Raw genomic sequence first — 23900 nt, forward strand, 5'->3', positions numbered from 1 at the left:
ACTTTGCAAGATTTGTCCTGTGACAGGAAGGTGGCCTTTCCTACCTCTGCCCACTCACCAGTTTGTTGTTTGTTTTTTGGTGGTACTGGCTTTGAACTCAGGGCCTCAAGCTTGTTAAGCAGGTTCTCCACCACTTGAGCCATGCCCATAGACCTCTTTTGCTTTAGGAATTCTTTTTCCAGATAGAGTCTTGCATTTTTTTGCCCAGGGCTAACCTCCGACTTGATCTTCATACCTACACCTCCTGTGTAGCTGGGATTACAGATATGAACACTATATACAGCCCCTAGTGTAAGTTTTTAGGGCGGGGGTGTTGATGTATTCCATCTACCCCACAGCTAGCAGCAGGACTTTCCTTAAAATAGGCCCTTTTTTCTTGTTGCTGGCAGTGTGCCTGCACAGGATTAAGGGAGTGGTTTCATGGAAGCCCCTGAGCTCTTCTCAGGAAGCATGTCTCCTTCCTTTGCTTTGGGCAGTCTCCTCACAGGAATTTGTCATGGTGGTGCTTCTGGGTTCCACAACTGCCATCCAACTCCTGCCCCAGCTGGCCCTGACCCCATAGGCTTCAGCCTTCTATGTATTCACTGGCAGCCTGCAGACCAGCAGGTGGGAAGGGTTGCTCCTCCTGTAGACACGAACCATATCCATGTGACAGTCAGGAGCAAAGCACAGCTGGGAAAGCTGGTGCCATATCTGTAGGAGACCTTAGCCACTCTGCCTTAGGCCTCTCTCATGTCTGGCTTCCAGAACTCTGACTGCATGGCTAGCTTCAAATCCTACCTCCTCCAGGCAACCTTCCTTCATGTGTTTTCTCCACCTGCAAGTGGTCTTTTCCTTTTAGAACTCCACATCCTTCTCTTTGCTGGTCTATACATGAGTTCTCTACCTCAGAAGAAAATAAACTCCACTTACAGCAGACTACTCAGTCAGGGCATGACATAGGAAGGTTCTGCAGTCAGACAAATCTGAATTAAAAGCTTTCTTTTCTCACGTGAGATAAACATCCATAACTTATCAGAACAGAATTTTCTCATTTGAACAAAAAGAATACAAAAACACTCAAATCATAAGTTTGTTTTGAGGATTAAATTATGCAAAGTACCAACTCCAGTGCTGAGACAGCAGGAATTTCATAAGTTGTTGCTTATTATTATATTAAAGCACTAAGGTGTATTTTGGAAAGTTTTTTTTTTTTTTTTGATGTGGTACAGGAGTTTGAACTCATGCTTTGCACTTGCTAGGTAGGCACTGTACCACTTGAGCAACACCTCCAATCCTTTGTGCTTTGGTAACTTCTCAGGTAAAGTCTTTAGCTTTTGTTCAGACTGACCTCAGCTCATGATCCTCCTACCTCTGCCTCTTGTAGAGCTGGAATTATAGACATGTAAAGCGAGGCCTAGCTTGTTCTTTGAGCTAGGGTCTTGCTAACTTTTTTTCTTTCTGGCCTGGCCAGGGCTGATCTCAAACTGTAATCCTCTCATCTCTGTCTCACTCATGGATGTTTTATGGAATTCTTTTTGCTAAGATCCCTACTGCCATATTGCTTGCATGGGTAGTGTAGAAATTAGTAGTTTCATTTAGCAAATCATTATATATCAATTATATGATAGAAGAATTTATCTCAGCACAGTTTATCAAGAAAATACTAGTTATAAGTACTCACTTTAAAAAAAGTGAAAATTTCAAATATCCAGTTCTGTTTCTCCTGTAAGTCTTTTTAAATATCATGTGCAAACTAGGAAAACAGATCTTTCTTTTCTCTTTGTGCTCAGTTCATTTGTGACTCACCTTTCGAGGTCCTGTGTTCTTTAGCTCAAACACATCCATTGTGTAATTGACTCTTCGTCCATAGTGGTCAAACTGAACATTTCCAGTCAGCCCTTGAATTCGAACCTGTGAAGAAAACAGAAAACCCACACATGTATTCATTTGCCATTTCAGTTATAGAAATCTCAACTTCTAGGTCTGACAGAGTGGTCAAGTGGTAGAGTGCCTGCATAGTAAAGCATGAAGCCCTGAGTTCAAATCACAGCTCTGCCAAAAACAAATTCTTAACTTCGTCTTCTTGTTTTATGACCACCTGGGATGCAGAACTATAATCTTTAACCAAGTCACTGAAATGCTCTTGGGAATCTGAGGTATTGGGATAGAATCGGAAAGAGGATATAAAAGCAATTTTCTGCATATTTGGAAGATGGATGTTTCTTTTTTTAATATTATGAAGTTTTCATTTAAATTAATAGAACTCTTACTCAATGTTGAAGTATCCTTTTCAGCAATATGAATATAAGTTGTTTATAGTTACTTTTCAGTGCTATCTATACATCCACACAATGGATTAGATCACCTCGATTCCCCTGCCACACCATATTTTCTCCTTGTTAATATTAAAATTATGATACAAGAAGCCAATAGTATATTTTAAAAAAAATAATCATGCCATCTGATAACAAACTTTAAATTCACTTTTACTTAACCTATGCTTTGAATCCATGGCATTTCAGAATATTATATATATATATATATATATATATACACATATATATATATACATATATATACATACATACATACATATATACATATAAATATATATAGCATTTGAAAATAATGTTTGCATAACTATAAAGGAATAAAATAAACTAATCACTGACTCCAAAGTTACAAGGTAAATTAAAAAATATATGGAGGTAGTTACTAGCTGAGTTTTCCAAATATTTCCTCTGCTTTCACATTCTGAACCCAAGGTAAGTTTTCATCCCCTGCGCCCCTTGGGTTAAAAGGTATGTGATTCCCTCTGACATAAAAACTGCAAGCAGGTGTGAGGAGCACCATTACTGAGACACAGCCTTTCACAGTCAGTTCAAAGCCTCCCCACAAGGATCTACTGCTCTTTGCAGGATTTGAGATGACAGCTTCTCCACAAGCTTGGGTCCTTGAGTGATTACTGTGAGCACAGGGCCCTTGCAAATCCAGAGTGTGTAGAGGGAGTTTCTTTGTTGTTCTAAGATACTGGGATTTGATATTATTACTATAGCATAACCCTGATTATCCTGACTATGCACTGACATAAAATATAAACCTCGATTCCACCTGGAAATGTTTCAAAGATGATGATGGCTTGATACTTTAAGAAATGACAATTGTAACATATTTATGCTCAGAGAAGTTACTCTGTTTTCTTGAAAATTTTACTTATGACATGAATTAAACTTAAATACAGCTGGGAGTGACCTGTTTGAGCGTCCTCTCCATGTCAATTCCCTGACCCCACGGAGCAGCAGGGTTTGCCAGACAATCCCCAGCATTTCCTCTTCTTGAAATGTCGATTTTCTGCCTTCTCAGACTTCGGAATGTTTCAGCCATCACCAGGACTCCATCATAAGTCAGAGCAGAGGTATACTAATCAAAAAAAAGTGATGATAATGGTAAGTGCTACAATCTTATCTAGTACTAGAAATGGTTTTAAGTTTCTGTGGGTTTAGCACGAAAGCACCACCTTCTCCAAAAGGCAATTAAACCACTCAAAATTAGACTCTGAATTCAGAAGTTTATATTCTTGATCAAATACAAAGACTGTATGCCAAATTTCATCACTCTAATTTTAAAAGGAGAAAACACACTATGAAAAATAGACATCCTAAAAAATAATTTTCTGTAAGGTGAGAGAAGAAAGACCTCAGGTGAGGATGTTCTGTTGTGTCCAGGTATAAACACTTGAGTATAAAACACCATGTGCAGGGCTGGAGGAGTGGCTTAAGTGGTAGAGCATCTGCCCAGCAAGCTTGAGTTCAAACCCCAGTACCAACCCTCTCCCCAACAACAACAAAACTGGCAGTCCATTGTGGTGGCTGAGCCCCCAGAGGGCTAGGCTATCTTATTCTTTTCCACCTGCAAAATGCTTAACATAGTTCCTTAAGATTGAATTTAAATTCATTGACTTGAAGTGTATGTCATTGTTCAGACTCCCAGAAGAATTGTGGGATTGTTTATTGTTTTCAGATACATAATGCTAGAAATAACATTTACTTAGTTAACAGAAATGTGTGCACCTGTCATTGTGCTAAATAGAAGTAAGTACCATTATATACTGTGCTTATATGGAGTGGGGCAGGGATAATCATTCATTTCCCAAGGCAACAAAGTAGATGTGAAGTGTTGACCATCAACACTCTGATACCTGCACCATGCTTCTCTTTGAGAAAAGAATGAGTTCCCAGGAAAAGGCTATTAAGGTAAGAGAGGAAGTGAGGAAAGACTGAGATGAAAATTTAACCTGGAGATCATGCTTGGTAGAGTTTGATTAGAGAATTACTAGACACACAGAACATAGGCCACAATTTTCTTGAGTCATGACAGAGCAGCAAATACTAATCCTGACAAAACGACATAATCTCCTTCAGGAATTCCATATTGTGATTTCCATTTGATTGACACATTCTACACCTGTGTGGAGGGATTGCGCTGTGGACAGTAAAGATGATCTTCATTTTCTGTTTGCAAATGAAGAAAACTCATTTGAAATTCCAACTTTAGAAAGCAAACCTAGGCCATATGACCATATGGGAAACTTGTATTCCAAGTGAGAGAAAAACGAAAATATAAATAAAACATGAAATACTATATAAATTGTAATGAAGAACCTTTCAGTAGAAGAAGATGGCCTAAGAATTAAGCTTGTAATAGAAGGATTTGTAAGAGACGTGAAGATTAAGAGACTTGCTATGTATTCCTCCAGGACATGATGAAACAGACTTAATGATAGGCATCTCCCCTCACAATTGGGGTGAAGTGCTACACTAAAAACAAATATACCCCTTTTCCTTCGTGAGCCAATACATCTTGAAGTAGCCCATAAAATCATCTTTTAGAAAGATGAGAAAATAAAAGCAAGAAATAAAAGTGAAACTTGCTAAAGACATAAAGGGCAAGAGAAAAATGTGATGCTAGTATTTCAGGATCAAGGGAGGAAAAAAGAAAAACATTGTTGCTTTTTTTTTCAGTAGGGAGAAAGAAGCTGAGAAGAGATGGCACCAAAAAGCAAATGTACTTGCTGTGCTTTAAAAACGTGCATCCATTTTTGTGAAATAAGTGAACCGGAAATCAGAACAGGTATCACACAGAGTGGTGCAGAGCAAAAGAGACATCCAGCCATAGTAGCAAAGGCCTGGGATTTGACAGGTCATCGAGCTGATAGATAGAAAGAAGCAGTAGTTTAAATTGGCTTTACCTTTTCAAAGTCTCTAATTCTTTTACGGGTGCCTTATTGTGTTACAGTCCAGGAAATCCTATTTATGGGCATGCTTCTAGATAGCACCTTGAAAACTCTTATTAAATAAACATTTCATCTTGTCATAGGATAAAACTAGGTCTTAGCTAGTTTCATACTCAACTGCTCTGTGCACTGATCTGAATGGCAGAATAAGTTCTGTTTTCCAAGGTTTGTAGACAAACAAGACACAAATGGGAAGAGTCATAGTGCAGTGGAAAGATTTGGACTTTGAAAAGAAAGAATTGAGATCAATTCTATTTTTGTTACTTATAGGTTTATGAGGATGTGAAACATATTCTTCAGCTATGGAACATAAAACAGCAAAATAATTTTCAGAAAACCCAAGAGAATAATGACTATCTACTGTAGTTGTTGTGAGGATGAAGTTTCATATCCTGTCTGAGCTCTCTTTGAAAAATGTGCTTAGACACTAGTGAGATGTCATGAGGACTGCAAAAAGGGAGTAGTAGATGGTCACTGCCCCACAGAATTTATGGGTGTGGAATAGTAAATACACAAAGAATAATGTAAATTCTCAGTGAGAATTACATAATCAAATGTCATGGATATCAAATACAAATGAGAAAGAATGATATTTATTGGAAGAATAAGAAAAGGCTTCACAGTGAAACTGGAAGATGGCTGGACGTAGACAAGAGGAGATGAAAGTGGAGGACTGTGAATGGAAGTGGGAACAGACCACCTGCTGAGGAACATAAATGTAGCCCCTTTGTCAGACTGGAGTATCAGAAAGGGAGGAATGGGTCAGGAAATTGGAAAAACTTGTAGCCTGTGTTGTGGAGGGCCTGTTGGTTTCATTGTTTTTATTTTCTTATTTTTTTTTTAAATCAGGGAAATGAAAAGATTGCAAATCATGCTTTGAACCTTAGTTGAAATACTGAAAAACCAACTTGCAACTGAATTAATTGCAATCAATTCTCATTATTCATGGAGTCTGTGTTTTTGAATTTGCCTACATGCTAATATTTACTAATGATCTCCACATCAATACTTGCAGCACTTTTGTGGTCATTTGTGGACAAACATAGAGCAGTGAAAAATTTGAGTCATTTAATATGCAAAGTCCCAGTGGTGACTGAACAAGGAAACACTGTTTGCTTGTTTCTGCTTTCATATTCCAGACAAGTGTGCCTTTGGTATTCTATTTAGTGCTGTTTTCCCCAATCTTGTGCTTTTTTCATTGAATTTTGAACCAGAGAGCTTTCAACCATGAGGTCAATGTTAACGGACTAACAATGTATTAAATAAGGCTCCTATAAACAGTAGCATACACAAAACAAAGTTTTGCATTGATTGGTTGACAGAGAGATGGTAACTAGAGACTCACACAAACTAGACTGATACTTTTCCTAAGAGCAATGGTTCATACTTGCTCATTCATTACTCAAGGAGATTTTATAGAATGTAACTATCTCAGATAGTGAAAATTGGCAGCATGTATTTAATAAATGGCTTCTGATTCCCACAATCATTCCAAGGAGAGCTGTGAAAATTATATCTATAATCTGATTTTTGTTATAGTGTGTCATAAGCATTTGTGAAAACATTGTGAAATTGGCCTAAGTTTAAATAGATATATCAAAAAGTCAAATTATCACAAGTAAATCACATAAAGAATTATATATATTTTTATATAACAAAGAGCACAAAACCTGTAGAATAGCTTCAGGTTATTAAATCGGAGACATTAAAGTGATTCTATCTTAGCTGGGTGCTGGTGGCTCACACCCGTTATCCTAGATACTCAGGAGGCAGAGATCAAAACTAGCTTGGGCAAAAAAAGAGGCCCTATCTCAAGAATACTCAACACAATAAAGGGCAGGCAGAGTGGCTCAAGTGGTAAGGCACCTGCCTAGCAAGCAAGAAACCCCGAGTTCAAACCACAGTACTGTTAAAAAAAGAAAAGAAAGAACGAAAGATTCTACCCTGAGTATCTCAAGAACTTGGTTCTTGACTCAAAGACAGTCGATTAACATTTATATTTAATATCTTGCATGCATTCGTATGCAAACTCCAGGGTAAGAATGCAGAGCTTGGTACATAGTGGACACCCAATAAATGCTTTGTTTTAAAATTCTTTGTTTCTATAGACAAGGAATGGTTCTCCAAATTCCAATATTGTTGAGAGGAAATTGACATAGCCAATATGAAAAATTTTATAATTAGGACATGGAATAGCCAAACCTTCTCCCTCTAGATCTTAGTTTTTCTATGACTGGATTTCCAAATTATGTATCAAAACTCTTTGCTGGAATGAGAGATGAAATGGTGATGCTTTCTTAGGTGGGAGTTCACAGCCACTAGATTGCAGTTGAAGTATTCTGCCATTATTTACTTAATGTCTAAGAAATTCATTCATTCCCATGAGAAAAAATGTACGTATGACAAGAAATTGATCATCCCCCTCTGAAAGTACTAACAACATACTTCTGTAATGTTTGTCAGAAAAAAAATCAAAGAAACCAACATTTTACTGTTAATTTTAAAGAAAAAAATTGCAGAAGCTCTATATTTTGCATTTCTACTAATTTTCCAAATTGTCTAGTCATTATAAATCATTTTACAAAAGCAGTTTTTATCTAAGTTGAAAAGTTAACAATGGTCATTTGCATTTGACATATGTAATTAACAAAACCTTTTTAAAACATGCAATGTCTTCAAGGAAGTTCATGTATAAGGTAATGATAGTAAATGACTTGAGTTAATGTCTAACAACTGTGAAGTACAGAACTACAGAAATTACTAAGTGTTTGTTTAGTTTGGTGATAGTGCCAGAATGCTACTTTCCTGTGCTACAACATTCCTGAGGAAATGTTACTGGAAGAACTACATAGTGAACTTTCTTAAATTAAAAAATGCTAAAAGTATAATAGATAGAAACAAACAAATACCTTTGGAGGAGTCTCAGATCCTGGGTATTCTCTCTGATCTAGCTTCTTCCAGCGATCCATTAGTTTAGTTACCATAGGTGTATTAAAATCCACCAATTGGAATCCTGTAACATTGGCTCCACCATGTATAAACCTTTCAAGGGAAATATCCTTGAATCCCTATAAAAATCAACATGAATCGTTGTTTAATCAATTCATTATACATATGAGCTCTTTAATGGCCACGTAATTTATTGACTAATTTGTACATCTAAATAGATTTCTAACAAAACAATGGCTACAAGGAGGCAGGAAATCTAATTATGTCAATGTAGCTATTAAATTCTGTCATTCAAAATCCAATACATGAAAAAATGATATAAATATTTTCAGTGTGGCTCAATTCACATATTTCTTGAATGTCTTTTATGAGGCATGGAGGGAAATACAGGGGACAAATATGATAGCACCAGAAAGTCTTTTATCAAGATATAGATATAGATGTGTGCAAATGTGCACTGCATAAAGGTAATTTGAAGATAGTATGACATTCTGAGTCTGATGGGTGAGATGATTTTAAGGGGTTTTGTTTTTTGTTTAATTATGAAGTGGCCTAAAAGCAGGGAGAGCTAGTAATTTGAGCTGGAGAGGGTAGAAACTTTGATTACATCGTCACTGTAGCCCCAGAGTCCTGGGATGTGGTAGTGCAAGACAAAAGAGTAAGACGGGCCACTACTGGTGAGGAAAAGATGGTTTCCACCAGCTAGAAATGAAGAGCCTGAGAGCAAATGGGTATCAACCCACTTGGCCTAGCAGTAGTAACCTGGATTTCAGAAATTCTGGTTTCTCTCTCTCTTTCTCTCTCTCTCTACATATATATATCTACTTCCTTCCCTCCATTCTTCCTTCCTTCTTTTTTGTTTTTCATATTTTTCCACTAACAATTTAAAGATACATACTCAGTGCAAGAAGAGGACAACCAGCTAAGGCAGTAAATTAATAAAACCAATGGTATCATTGCACATGCACATACTCACAGAGTTTTTTTAGCTTCTAAAATGCTCTTTTTCTGTTCTCTTGGTGTTTAGTGAAGGTTCTTTTGGAAATGTAAATATGCTGCAGTTTTTCTAAGGGTACTGAGGGAACATGTCTTGTCTTTGTGAGTAAGTACAAGTAAAATGTGTCCAGTTACACTAGGAAACAGTGAAGACTTGGGGTTGCTCATCTCAGAGGTTTTAGAACCTTCTATTTTTATTTGTATCTAATTTTTGTAATATTTTAATAATAAAGAAGATTAAACTGTCTTCCTAGCCCATGTATGCACGTTGCTGTTTATCTAAGAAAAAATTGATTAGTCTAGTGGTAACTAATGCTGTTGATGAGTGGCCCAGATATGTGAGCAAAATACTAATAAGCTGGGTTTATTATGTGTGGATACTGTGTTTAGCACATCACACAGATTATCCATCTAGTTCACCCATCACAAAGTTATGAGATAGATTCTATTAATTTTATTTTCAGAAAACTGAGACTAAGGTAGGACACAGTGGCTCACACCTGTAATCCTAGCTACTCCAGAGGAAGAGATTGTGGGGATCACTGCTCCAGGCCAGCCCTGGCAAAAGAGTTAGCAAGACTCCATCTTAACAAATAAAAGCTATGTGTGGTGTCTTGCAATAATGCAAGACCTATTCCCAAAGTGAATAATGAACAAAGGGCTGGTGGCATGGCTCAAGTGGTAGAGCACATGCCTAGCATGTATGAGAGGGGTGAAGCAAAATTTTAAGGTCACCTAGCAAATTTATAACAGAACCAAATTCTAACCAGATAAATTAATTTTTGAGTTTGTCTTTTATACTTTATGCTGGGGAATGAACCCAGAGTCTGGTGCATGCTAGACAAGTGCTGTATCACTGGAGCTACTAATCCCATCTCTGCCTCTTCCCACCTTTACAGACAGGGGCTCACCAGCACTTTTGCCCAAGCTGGCCTTGATCTCGTGATCCTCCTGCCTCTGCCTCCTCAGTAGCTGGGATTATAAACCTGTACCACCACACTCAGCTACTCATGTGAATTCTTACCCAAAGGTGTGATTTTTATTAATTATCATAGCATTACTAAGAGAGGCAAAGAGATGCCACACTTCCCTCAAAAAATAGCCTAGGTTTTGAATCTCACCTCTATTACTTTGTAATCTTTGGTTTCCCATATGTAAATGAGGATGATAATACTCAATATCTAGCACATCTGGTTTGCATTCAGTGATTGATAGTGATTATTAATTTGCTCATTTAAAAGATGTTTATTTCATGACTATTATTCGCCAGCTAATTTGACAGCTCATCAGTAACATTCTCATTTCATTGAGAAATCAACCTGCCACCAGAAAGCAAATTTATGCTTTGAAAATGAGAAAACCACTGTCCTTCAATCTTTAGCTACTAAAATGTCAGTTGAACATTTGTTTGCTTTTTACCAGGGTATAGGGCAGACCCACATCAGGCAAATAATTTCAATGTTTTCTAAGAGCCACAGTAATTCAACTTTTGCATTAGCTGCTAATTGATGACATTATTTTTTCCTTTCAGCCATGACTGAAATAGAAGTTCTGCCAAGCCTTCTTGTCTAGCATCAACCACAGCTGAAAGTCACAGGTGAAATCTCAGCCTTCAGAGAAGTCATGTGATGTACAGTCTACCTAATAAGTAACACTCTGCAGTTCTCTGCTCCACCCTGTTGCTGCACTGAAGGTAAAGGGAAAAAATTACCTTGTCTGACTGTAATAAGCTCCTTTCAGTTATGTTTGAGTGAATGGTGGGTGGCTTAGTTAATTTTAGCTATGTCTGTTTGAGTGCAAACAGTATTTCTCCTTTCACATATTTTCATATAATTTTCAATAGAAAATTGATAGGATCTAGACTGTGAAGCTGTTTCCTTGGCAACAGTTACTTTGGTGGTCATTTAGTTTCAGTTTGTTTTCAGAGAATATTAGGGAACTGAAAGTTGGGCAACATTGTAATAAAGTTATTCCACAATCAGGGGGAAATCAATGGGTAAGACCTCAGCAAATAATGCCCCTGAGGGCAGGCATGAGGGCGGAAATGCCTTCATTTGTTGAAACGGGTTAGTACGTTGTTTGCATTTCTCAATGGTAATGACCTCTCCAGATTATTCCCCAACTTGATTGTTCCTTTTAATTTTCATTTATAGTTTACATATCCCCGGGGGATATATACCTTTATAAATCTGTAAGTTCATCCCACCATCAATGCCTAGTAAATGCTTAAGTTTTATCTGGCTCAGATAACATGTCTGCTGTGTTTTGCATTTAAGTTTCATAGGTTGGTAAGTCATATTGAAATAGCTCTGGCACAGTTGACAGAGGAACCTCAAATGTAGTGCAGAAAATTCCCCCTCTTTATCTTTTAAGATCAGTTTGTGAAGAAATGGACTTAAAGTACACACTTTTTTGATGTTAGGACTATACCTGCTTCATGCAGACATGTGGAAACACAAAGGAAGCGAAAGGAAAATGGAAAATACAATGCTGCTAAATTGGTAGAATCTTAACTGGGGTCCAGGCATTTAAAAACATGTGTAGACTGAAATGTGAGAAACTGTCTAGCTTCTGAGACTAACTAGATAAGTAAACAAGAATGGTGTCTGCCTTTCTGAAGTGTGCATATGTGTGTGCCTATGGTGTATATGTCTTGTGATGAGGCATAGTCAAGGAATAGATATACCTCTTTATGATAGAGCCAAGTGTTTTCCTAGATGTAAACTGAATTTAGTTTAAAAGCTAAAAATCTAAAAGACAGCATGATTCTCACTTTGTCTTGCAACTGGAACAAATGTGAGCCCCTTGTTGATAATAGCTGGTCTTATTTAAATTATCTAACAGCTGAAGGAGGAGTGAAAATAAATACAGACCAATATGTCTAAGACAGACCCCTCTTATGGGTCTGGGATAGCTTAAATGAATGGTCACTTTGTGACATTATTGTCACTGGTGTGGCACTATTCCCTGTATATTTCATTTATTTCTTTGTGACTTTAATTATTCTTTGCAATCAGACAGGCTAGAATTTCAAACTTGCCTTTGAGACTTAATGGTCTGTGTGATCTTGGGTAAATTACACTGAACCTCATTTTCCAGTTTATAAAATAAACTCATCTATTTTAAGGACTAATTTAAACAAAGATAGTAACATATAATGACCAAAGAGCTGGTTGCCAGAGGACAAGCAGAAGTTCAACAGATAAAGAGTAAAGATAAAACCCATTTTATCAGGTAAAAACAGACATTCTTCCTGCCCATAAGGAGCTGGTTGTGAGCTAATGCTTTATTGGACAGTTCTGTCATAGAGAACCCACATCATGTTTTAATGAGTGGGAAAAAAGTGAATTCTACACTCTCAGCACACAGGGCGATCTGTGGGCCCTGAAGAGAGGCTAGGCTAGTGGGTACTTATGGATGACTTGCTTTTAACAAGCAACTCTATCACTTGTGATTAAGTTGGATATATGTCCCTAGGTGGCGACAACAGCCTAGGTTAAGGATGCCAAGAGAAAAGCAGCACTAGGTGTCTGGGAATGAGCTTGGTTTGGAGAAGGGCAGAAAGATGACTTTGGGGTTAAGTAGGGTAAAATCTTATAGGGCTATCTGCATTAAAGTTAAAACCTAGAGGGTTTAAATAAAGCAGTGCTTAGCTTTGTAATGCTTACTGTGGTAAAAGGTGTTAAAAACCGGGACAGTGAATCAGAGTTGGGGCATTTGGAGAGAAATGCCAGTCCTGTGGAGAGGTGAGACAAGCATTAGCAGGTAGGGCTCAAAAGTTCACAGGGAATCAGACCATGGAGGGTCTGATGTCTTTTACTGTATTTTAGCCTGTGACCAATGAAAAAATTTAAGCAGGAAAATGGTATAATCATATCTGTCTTTGAAAAACAGCTAGGAGAAAAGTGAAAGAAGAACTGGAAAAGATAAAGGTGAAGGGGAAAAGTAGGGAAGCAATTTTTGTAACTTAAGTTTCTGGAAATAAAAACAGACTACAATGAAGCAACAGATAGAAAGTATTCTTCTGCTTCTATGTCTCTTAGAACAGTACCTGTCTGTTGACAAATGAAATAGTTTCGTCAATATCTCTAGATGATTGGTGTGTCTAAATAATAAATATTTTACCCATGTACAAATCATATATAGGACATAGAAAAGAAAAATATTCCATTAAGCTTCCATTTCTTGTTTTTTTTTTTTGTTTTGTTTTAGTGGGTTTTTTTTGTTCTGCTTTTAGTGGTATTGGGGTTTCACCTCTGGGCTTATGCTTGATAGGCAGGCACTCTACCACTTGAGCCACTGTGCCACCCCTTTCTATTGGGTATTTTTGAGATAGGGTTTCATGAACTATTTGCTCAGCCTGGTTTTGAACCATAATCCTCTTGATCTCTGACTACTGAATAACTGGATTACAGGCTTAAGCCACCAGCTCCCAGCGCCATTTCTTGTTAAGTTTTAATTATTCCTTTTTTTCTTTTTTTGCTGGGTCCTAATTTAGCCAGAACAGCTACGATTTTCATCTGTTTCCTTTTTTTTCCTCTTTATTCATATATTCATATGTGTATACATTGTTTGGGTCATTTCTCCCTCCTGCTCCCTCCCTCTCCCCCCTAATTATTCTTAATATGTAATAGTTAATGACAATGGTAGTGATGTTCATAGAGAAATGTCAAGAATCAGGAAGGGGCACACCCATTCATTTAGATATCAGGCATAGCTCATGCAGGTCAGATGGCGTCAACTGTCCTTCCACCGTCTTGGACTCTCACAGGCTCTAGCTTGAGTAATAGGGAAGGGATTGTCACTTCCTTTAACCTGACTAGAAGTGAGACATTAGCACACTGCCAATATCTGCAAAGACCAGGAAGATCACTGGTTCATGGAGAACACCTCTAGATTCCCATTTCATTATGAGAGAGGGATGGATGCATGAGATGCACAGTAATAAGTTGAAGAAGAAGAGTTCAAATTATGGGTAAAGATAAGATATTAATGATAAACAGTATTCACATTCTGCCTGAAATAATACTCAGTTTCATTTAAATACTTGGAATCTTTATTTCAGCCAAAGAATGTGATGGCCAATAAGAAGTCAATCTTTCTTGACATACCTTACTTTGCCTCTTGGTTTAGAGAATTATCATTTAAAGGAATGTAAAGAATACCTGGATTTAGATTCAGCTTCCCCAGGGCGTTGACCTTTTTTGACTCTGACAAAAATGCATACTTATAAATTCAGGATGCATTTTCTTACATATCCATGTCTGCTTACCATTCTTTTCTTTTTGGCAAATATAGGTTGGATTTTATATTTTGTGCTTTGGTTTTCAGTATTTTTGCTTAAACATTACATCAAAATATTTCAACAGAATATTTAAAATCTTCTGGACCATTTGTAGCTACCTAGGAACCAGTAAGAATTGTTCTTTTAGAAATTGGGGGTAAGTCAACCTTAATGATTTTGTTAAGGAGCAGGCTCTCATTAAATGTAAACAGCATTTGTAAAATTATAATTGGAATTAATTTTTAAATTTATTTCAGAATGTCATTATTATATAGAAATATAATAATTTTTTATTATTGACCTTGTATCCTGCATCCTTGCTGAACTCATTTATTAAGCATACAGTTACTTTTTGATTCCTTAGAATTTTTATATATGTCATCTCAATTTTATGACTTTTATTCTTTTTTTTTTGCCTAATTACTCTCACTAGGATCTTCAGTACAATATTCAATAGACACAGTGACAGAATATATCCCTATCTTGTTTCTAAACAAGGAATTTCATTCAGTCTTCAACACTGTAATGTTAACATAATTTTTCATTTTGATTCTTAGTTGGCTTTGGATTTATGATTCCTACACATGTAGCCCTCAAAATATGGCTGTTGATTGGTTAAATGAAACAAAAACTACTTAGTTATTTTAAGTAAGAGTCTTTTAGGGATAAATGGATGTCAACAGGATTCATATTAATACATTATATTATAATGTCACTGTCCTAATCATGTGTTACAAAGATACCAACCACATGCAGTAAAAGTCTATATTCAGTGAGATTGATGGTTTGATTCCCTACTATAAGCAAAAATGCTTTTCTACTTGTTATGTGGCATTTAAAATAGCTTAGATACCCTGCCATCTATCACAGCTGTTTAAGAGGCTATGAAGCCCATTAGAGGGCTATAAATATTAATTCTTTCCATTTAGTATTGGTTTATTTATTCTAGTTGCCAATGTCAGCAACTCATTTTTGGGATGATGGCTTATAATATATTGATTTTCCTCCCTGAATTCTATTGTTTGGAAAGAATGGATGTCAGAACCCTCTATTTGCAGTAATTAGTTAGAATCTCATTATACAATGACAGTGTGAGTACAGAGATTCCGTAATCATAAGGCTTTTATCTTATAGTGATTTATGACAGAATATATTTGCTTTGAGATTCATATTTTTTAAAAGAAATAATAAAGAGCACATACTCTGGGGCTACTGAAAGCATGGAAAAAACAAAGTCAAATTTTCAAGTATTTCAATGTAATCCATTAGGTTGCAAAATCATTCTTTATTCAAGAGACACAGTACAATAATGGTTCATAATCATGCATGGTTATATTTTATTATCTGAGCTCCACACTGAGATCTAGTTCACTAAAGACTGAAAACTTGTATTTCAACCTATGGTGGTCCACTCCCCATGCAGAGGCAGCAGCATCTCTACTTCTGCTTCAAGCTCAAGACACTCATCAAAGAAATATGTGATGGGAATAGATAGAAAAATAAGGAAACATCCTTGATGTCCCTGGAATAAACTACTTCAGAGATCAAACCCTTCGGGCAAAGGAACTTTAGTAAGGCAATAGAGGAAGCTCCCATGGACAATTTCTCCCTACACGGGAAGGTCAACAAGAAATATTTAGTGAGCCTTGTCAAAAAAATGAAAAGACTTGTCCTGGGTCTTTAAGAATCTCATTAATGTTGTATGTATCTTGTTCAATAATCATCTGCTTATAATATGTGAAAAGTCAACACAGGTTAAAAAGTTTATATTACTCCCATTCAAATGACTTGCTTAGATAGCCAGTTTTTCCTGTTTTCTTAAAATTGGAGAATATAGGTCATCAGTTCTGATGATTCATGTAATGCCCAAGTATTGACAATCTTTATCTGCAGAGTACATTTACCATTTAGACAGACAGAAAGCCAGTATTTAATTTGACAAGTGATGTCATGAGAAGTAAACATTATAATTAGTTTTAAAGGTCTCTTTAAAACTGCTCTGTATAAAAAAATACTGAATTCTACATTAGAAATATGACAATCATTATAATAAGATATCAATTTAAAAAAGCTTAGTAAGAAATGTTGTATAATAATTTGTTGGAACATTATTTTAAAATAATCTTGGATGCTTGAGCAACTTTTAGGAAAAGTAGAAAATAAAGAGTGCTTACCAAATTTGCAATGATATAATGGTAACCTTTAACATGCTTTCCAACACTCACAATCTGTGGAGATACAAGGAAATAAGAAAAAAGTAATTTAACTTGGTTGAAAGATTATTTTTAAAGTTTAACTATTTCAGGATAACTTCATGTCGAGCTATGTTACGGAAACAACATACTTTTCCTTAAAGAAGTAACATATTGTACTTAAAAAATTTTACAAGCCACATTAGAAATAAGTGATTAAAGTAAAAAAGAATACCATTTTTATTTTATTCACACATTGTAATAACCAATTATTCTATTATATCTCATTCAAAAGACTATTGTTATGATTTCCTCAAAAAGAAAAACAATGTTATGACCCCAAAGTTTACATTCAATAGAATGTATTAGATTATAAATTAATTTCGAAGCAAAGAATTTAAATTTACTTAATTTACTGATCTGTAGAAATACAATAGTAAGTGTTAGATGTCTTCAACAGGTAAGAATTTATCATCAATGAGTAGATTGGATGGCTGTACTGTGCAGCAATCAAGGTTTTCCAAGGCCCAATTTCTGTTTTTCAACACAATACCAAAGATTACCCAATTAATCCTCATCTGCACATATTTACAGTGATTTTTTTAAACAATAAGAAGGATAAGGACAAAAGAACATCAAAAGATTTTACTTGCTCTGCTAGAATAATTTTTTTTCTCTTGAGAATCTTTTTAGGATTATTTAGAATATACAAGGTCAAAATGTTAAGCAAAGGGAATAATAGGGATAATTTTAAAATACAATCTCTCTTTTTTGAATTCAGTAGTGGCTGAAGTTTTCTTAGGAAGTTGTCATCTGCATAAAGAAAACTGTCTTATTCATTTAATAATAAAATATATTTCCAAAAACACACATGGAAACATTTCAACCGAAGAGTTCATGATTTTGCAAGAATTGAGTGACTTGTTCTGGGGTTTCATTCCTCTAGTGATATTGATGAAATGGAACTAAATAAGAACCTTATTTTTCTATTAGAGATTATAACTCTTATATTCTGTAAAACTGATAATTCCTCTAATAAGAGAAAAGCTAACCACAGTTACTAGTGAGCCATTTTGTAGCCATACTGGTATCCTCAAATGTAAAAGCACAATGCAGACTTTCACATACCATCACAGAATCTGTTGGAAAACAGATTTTTATACATGGCTAATAGTGAAATGAAATTTCTGCTTATGTCATCATTTTGTTTTGTTCACATCTAAGATTCTCTTTTACCTTATTTTTATTTATTTCTTTATGGCAGTAGTAGGATTTGAACTCAGGGCCGTGTGCTTGCCAGGTAAGTGCTTTAGCATTCTCTCAGTATGGGAGTCATACCCCTAGTCCTCTCTGACTTCAAAAGTTAGGCAGTTACATTACCATTAGCTTGGATTTTTGCATCTATAGTTTTGTTTACATCATTCAGGATTTGTGTACTTCCTGCCTATGAGACTTTTCCTTCAGTTCTGATAAATTCCGTTAATATCCCTTAAAATATCCTTCTCTCTCAGAGGTTTTGTGTTTGCTGATAATAGACACTGAATGTGATGTGGCCTATGGCTACTTCTGTAATTTCTCAGATTTGAGACTCCCAGACCATGGCATGTTGTATAAATTCAAACTACAACCTGCTTGAGGAAGACTGTGATAACTCCCAGGGAAGATATTTTCCTTATCACTCTAATGCCAGGCCGTGATGAAAACACCTAGCTGACTCCCTGTACATGTAGTGGGTTGTTTTTGACTCTACTTTGATTATCTTTTTGTCCTTCAGTGATCTGGTTGTATATGGGTTCTAAGGTCTAAATTATTGCTTTGCCTGCTGACCTGAAAGCTACTGTTCTTGGGTAACCATTAAATCCCAGTCAGGCTTCCCATTCTGTCAACTTCTTCATCACAATTGCCTTTCACTCCTGGCCACTGAAGATTTTCTTTACTTTCTTAGAAGCTCAGCTCTGCATCTGTAACATTTCTACATGTATTTTATTGCTAGACGTATCTAATCTATAATTTATCTAAAATCAAACCTCCCCTGAAAATCTTACCAAAAAGATGAAGGCAAACAATAAATAGAGGAAATTATATAGAAATTTCAGTAAAGAAAAAATTAAATGAGTGGTCGTATTGGGTAATCCAGATCTGAGTGATTTAATATGAACTGAGGAAGCTGGAGCCGTTTATTCTCTGGGAATCTCAGATATAACCTGTGCAAAAGCCAATTATCAGGGAACACTTGATAATAGATACTCAGTTGAGGAAACGGCATACTCTGGAATGTGTCTACTTCAGATTCTTGCTATTTGACCTCGGCAGGGCTTGTTATCACCCAGCTGTGAACTTTTCATTTGTTTCTGATTCATTATAACTTTCTCTGGTATGGATATTTTTTTTCTACTCTTCAATCCCCCATGCCCACCTGTCTCTTTCTTAGCACTGTCATTTTGTGAATTCTATCTAGCTGCAGTCGATCACCTGTGCCAGTCTTATAAAACATTAATTTTAAGATTAAAACACTTGTAAATTTTTTTAAAGATGTCAACTAATGGAAATTAAGTACTTGGTGTCTCCATGAAAAAATGACTTTCAGCTCTAGATTGTCTAGCAAAGAAAATAACTGTAATCAGTTAAAGCTTACACAAAGAAGTTTCAAAGGCTGAAGAATCATAAACCCACAAGAAACTAAAAGGGACAAAAATCCTGGCAAAAAGCATCTTGTAGAGCTTGATATATATTCATCAACATCCTTGGGGAACAAGGATCTGAAAATTATCTACCTTTGCAGAGATGCTAGTGGGATTGCCACCTCTGCTGAGCGAGATCCCGTCTGGGAGACAAAAATGCACTGCACAAACTCTTTGCAGGCCTCACTGTCTTTGAACAACAGATTTACCTATTGTCTCTGCTAGGGGTAGCTATGGTATAAAGCCAGATTGTGGTCTCTCTATTAAGGATCTACCCTAGATAGAAGTTTCGTTGTGAAAAAACTCAATTTATACTCTATAGAATTGTGTCCTGTAAATAGCGTGTTGTTTAAGCATTTTTAAAAATTATTGTGCTAACCTGACAATGTCATAATTGTGGTTTGACATGGTGTTTACCATTTCTACTGAAGTAAAGAATATCTCATGTAGAAAACAAATGAGCGATTTCACCTTGGATGCATACCAGACCTTGTGTGTCTAGGTGTTTGACATTATTCTTTTTCAAACAGAGAAACAGTTCAAGATGAAAGATATGAATACAAAATGGCACTGTCTTCATATAAGTGTGATTGTTCAAGTTGTAATGAGAAAAAGATGTCTAGGGTGAGGATGTGGTTGATCTTTTGTAAAGACAGGAAAATGCAGCAGTAAGAAAGCTGTTCTTTTTAAAGGAAATAGAGGGTGCAACTAAACAAAGAATAATGACCAAGTGCCTATTTAGGTTCTGAAGAATAGGTTTGGAAGGATTCATGAGTTACAATGATAACCACTTTCAAAGGAGCCTATCTTTACAAGAATAAAATGCCTAGAAGAGGTGACTAGTTGACTCCTTTAATTACTTTACCTGTTTCTTTTTCAGGACATAAACACTTGTCTCAAAATATCTATGGTACTGGCCAAATAATTCACTTGTAAAATCAGTGCTATGCATTATTACTAAGGTAAATATCAGATGCAAACATTGTAATTCTTTTACTAACAAATTATGGCAGGATCAATCCTTATGAATGTAACTTTCAAAGTATTTATTCTTTGAATAAAATTAAAGAAAAATGAACCCAGAAGTTTTCCATTTTGACCTTGCCTTTTAATTCAATTTAGTTCAATAAATGTAAACAGAGTAATTCCCATTTATAACTTTTGGGGGAGGAGTTTTGAGGACTATAAAGATAAGTCAGTGTTGCTGTTAATAGACTGTTCATTATCTCAGAAAGGGATTAGAGTCAAACAGGATTGACTTAAATACAAGGCAGAGTGGAGGGAGGGCTGTGGATTTCAAGGAGAAAGTGATATTCTTTGCTTGAGAGAACAAGGTAGGTTTTAAGAGTGAATAGATACAAAGTCAATATTGATTAGATGAATAAAGAAAGTAAGGAGGATATAAATTAGTACACAAAGGTCAACTTGAGACTTGCAAATAGTGAAGATTTGACCTTTAATTCATAGCCAGATTTTATATCAATCTTTTATCATGTATGAATAACTTATAAAGCACTGAGAAGTCCTTTTATAAGGAAGACTGTATATTACCTCAAACTATTATTGAAACTATGATTGCTGTATTGAGCAATGGCTTCTATCTACAGACATGCAACAGTACACTCATATATGAGATGTTCGGGTTTCTCTTTTAATGTGATTTTATAAGTGAGGTGCAAATTCCTCTCTCAGATTTAATTTTGTCCCACAGAATTCAGTGATGTGGAGAAATGTAATTCATTTAATAGTATTAAGGTCACAATGCTGGTAAATGCTGGAAGTTGTCATCAGAGCCCTCACTCTCACAAATCCTCATTTTTATAGGAATTCTAAACTTCCAAATTTCCACTGAGTGTTGATTTTCAAGATGCTTCAAAATTTTTACTTCAGATGAGATTGGGCGCGTGCAGGCTGGTATGGCCAAAGACAAAATTTTTACTTCAGAAAAAGCACATTTACTAGTTTTATTTTATTCTCAACAAAGAAGGCCCTTTACAAAAGGACTTTTGTAAAACAAGCTGCAGGCATAAAACACAACCTTACAAGATAACAGGAAAATAATAAAAACATTTCAGGGGTGTGAGGTAAGCATGGGATGAGGAGAACAAAGCACTCCCAACCATGGAGAACTAGGGATGCTTGGCGTGAGAAGGTTAAGAATGGAATGGAGAATGGAGAAGGTGAACGCTCATCAGATACTTAAAGAAGATTCATGTGTCTGTGTACATGCGTATGTGTATGTTTGTTATTTTCTTCCATAGTTGGAGATATTAAGGATTATAAAAATTTCTAATTAGAAATAACTCTTTTTGGGGGAAGAAGAAGGAGGGAATAGTTGGGTACAAAGGAATGACTTCTCAAAGTAATGACCTATCTCTCATGGAAGTTCCTAATCAAGTCCAAGTGACTCGCAGTAAAAGAGGTTGGGGTGGGGTCTTTACTTGAGTATAGAGTCTTGGCAGACCTGTATCTCTATGGTCAGTCACTGCACTGATGTCTCTTTTTTCATCTCCATGCTTACTTGCTCACCTGCTAACACCAGTACTGGAATTTCCTCCTCTAAGGTTTTTTTCTGGCTTTTAAATCACACTCTGCCCTTGGAGGGGGGAGAGATCAGAAATGCCAGGTATTAAAGCCTTCCTACCCAGCAGCCTTCATCCAATGATTAAGAGGAGTTGGTGTGTAAAATAATCCAACTTCTTCCCCTGACAAGTAAGGTAATTCCCAAGTGTGTGTTCTATACTAGTTTCCTCCAGAAATTAGACTACACTCATTCCAAATGGGATTAAACACCTGCCTCTCACACACTAATTTGTTTGACAAATTCTCCTTTTATGCACTGTGGCACTCTGTACCTTTTCAATTTATTCTTCTTCTCCTAAACAGTCTTCCCAGAAATCCTTGTCTTAATGTCATCTTTTAGGGAAAATCAAACTATGACAGTTTCCAGGTTAAAAACAACAACAACAACAACAACAAACCCTTACCACTGGGAATGGAATCATAAATGTGAAAAAGAAAAGATAAGAAAAGAAAACAAAGCAAACAACCCAAATCCACTTACTTTTGTTGGCTGAGTGCTCCAAGATTTTCGTCTCTGTAGTGTAACACATCTGTGTTCTATCAGAGACTCTATGCTTTATGTACAACCAAGGACTCAAGTTGTATAAAATGCCATACATTAATTCTGAGATATAAAATCTGTGACGAAGATTTATTCTCTTATATAGGTATTATGTTTAGATAGGAAATGTCTCTCCAGAAAGGATCATGTGTTGAAATCTTGATTTCTAGTGCAGCCGTGTTCAGATGTTAGGTTTTGGGGATGTCCATTGATGATTCATAATTTGATGGCATTATTTGGAGGTGATGGGAATATTTGGATGTGAGGCCTAGATGGAGAAAGCAGGTCACTGGGGGAGGAAGTTGAAGGATATATACTGTTCCCTGTCTCTTTCTCTCAATTTCTTTCTCTGCTTTAGTCCACCATGAGTGAGATGAGTAAGTTTCCTTGCCTGTGGCCTTCCACCATGATGTTCTGCCTGGCCATGGCCAGAAGCAATGAAGCCAAGTGACCATGGACTGAAAACTCTGAAATGGTGAGACAAAATAAATCTTATTCCTTTCAACTCTTATTCTCTGGTATTTATCACAGGGAGTAAAAGTCTGAGCAACACAATAACTAAATAGGAATGATTCAGTGTCTTTCATAGATTCTTCATATTTCTAGCACATGATTTTCTCCTTCATACTGTTTTAAATACCATATGGATGCTATCTTTGGTATTTGTTTGTTATTGTTTTTTCTTTATCTTTATCCAAAATGCTTGAAAGAATCCTTCAGTTGTCTTTTTTCAAATAACAGATTTTAGACATCTTTCTGTGCACCTCTCCTCCAATTTACTGATTAGCTAAATGAGGTCCCTCCAATAGATATGGCTTGGATGTATGCCTATAATTTTGAAGAGTGAAAAACAAGAGTTAAAACAGCCATGGTAGCTCATGCCTGCAATCCCAGCTACTTGGGAGGCTGGGGCAAAGAGTTAGTGAGACCGCATTTCAATCAACAAGTCAGGTGTGATGGTTCCTGCCTGTCATCCCAGTTACATGAGAAGTATAGGTGGGAGGATCGCAGACTGATGGAGGCCCTAGGCAAAAACCACTAGACCACATATGAAAAAATAAATAAGTAAAGCAAAACAGAGCTGGAAGTGTGTCTCAAGTGATAGAGCACCACTTAACAAGCTTAAGGTCCTTAGTTCAAACTTTAGTACTGCTAAATAAATAGATAAACAAACAAATAAATAAGAGAAGCAAGTGATAAGATTTAGGTTTCATTTTATTTTTTTATCAGAATATCTTCATTTTACAGGGGAATTCATTGTGACAATTCCAAATAGGCTTATATTATACACTGGGTAGATCATTCCCACTATCTCTCTCCTGTACTCCCTCCCCGCTCCTCTTAGAGCAATTGCAAGAAGTTGCTTTGTTCTGTTTCATATAAGTGTACGAAGTCCATC

At 36.2% G+C, this 23900-nt stretch overlaps 1 protein-coding gene across 7 annotated transcripts in view; it reads right to left on the reverse strand.

The window, feature by feature from the left end:
* Positions 1-23900, reverse strand: part of Gria4 (glutamate ionotropic receptor AMPA type subunit 4) — a 335307-nt gene that overhangs the window by 66000 nt on the left and 245407 nt on the right. For all 7 annotated transcript variants that reach the window (XM_074066811.1, XM_074066812.1, XM_074066810.1 and 4 more), the window contains 4 exons: positions 16679-16732; positions 8185-8343; positions 3235-3402; positions 1789-1893 (listed from right to left, as the gene is read on the reverse strand). In XM_074066811.1, the coding sequence (XP_073922912.1) occupies positions 1789-1893; positions 3235-3402; positions 8185-8343; positions 16679-16732 (486 nt within the window). The remainder of the gene's footprint in view (positions 1-1788; positions 1894-3234; positions 3403-8184; positions 8344-16678; positions 16733-23900) is intronic.

The sequence above is a fragment of the Castor canadensis genome, chromosome 2 (assembly GCF_047511655.1).
Source record: "Castor canadensis chromosome 2, mCasCan1.hap1v2, whole genome shotgun sequence".
NCBI classification, from domain to species: Eukaryota; Metazoa; Chordata; class Mammalia; order Rodentia; family Castoridae; genus Castor; species Castor canadensis.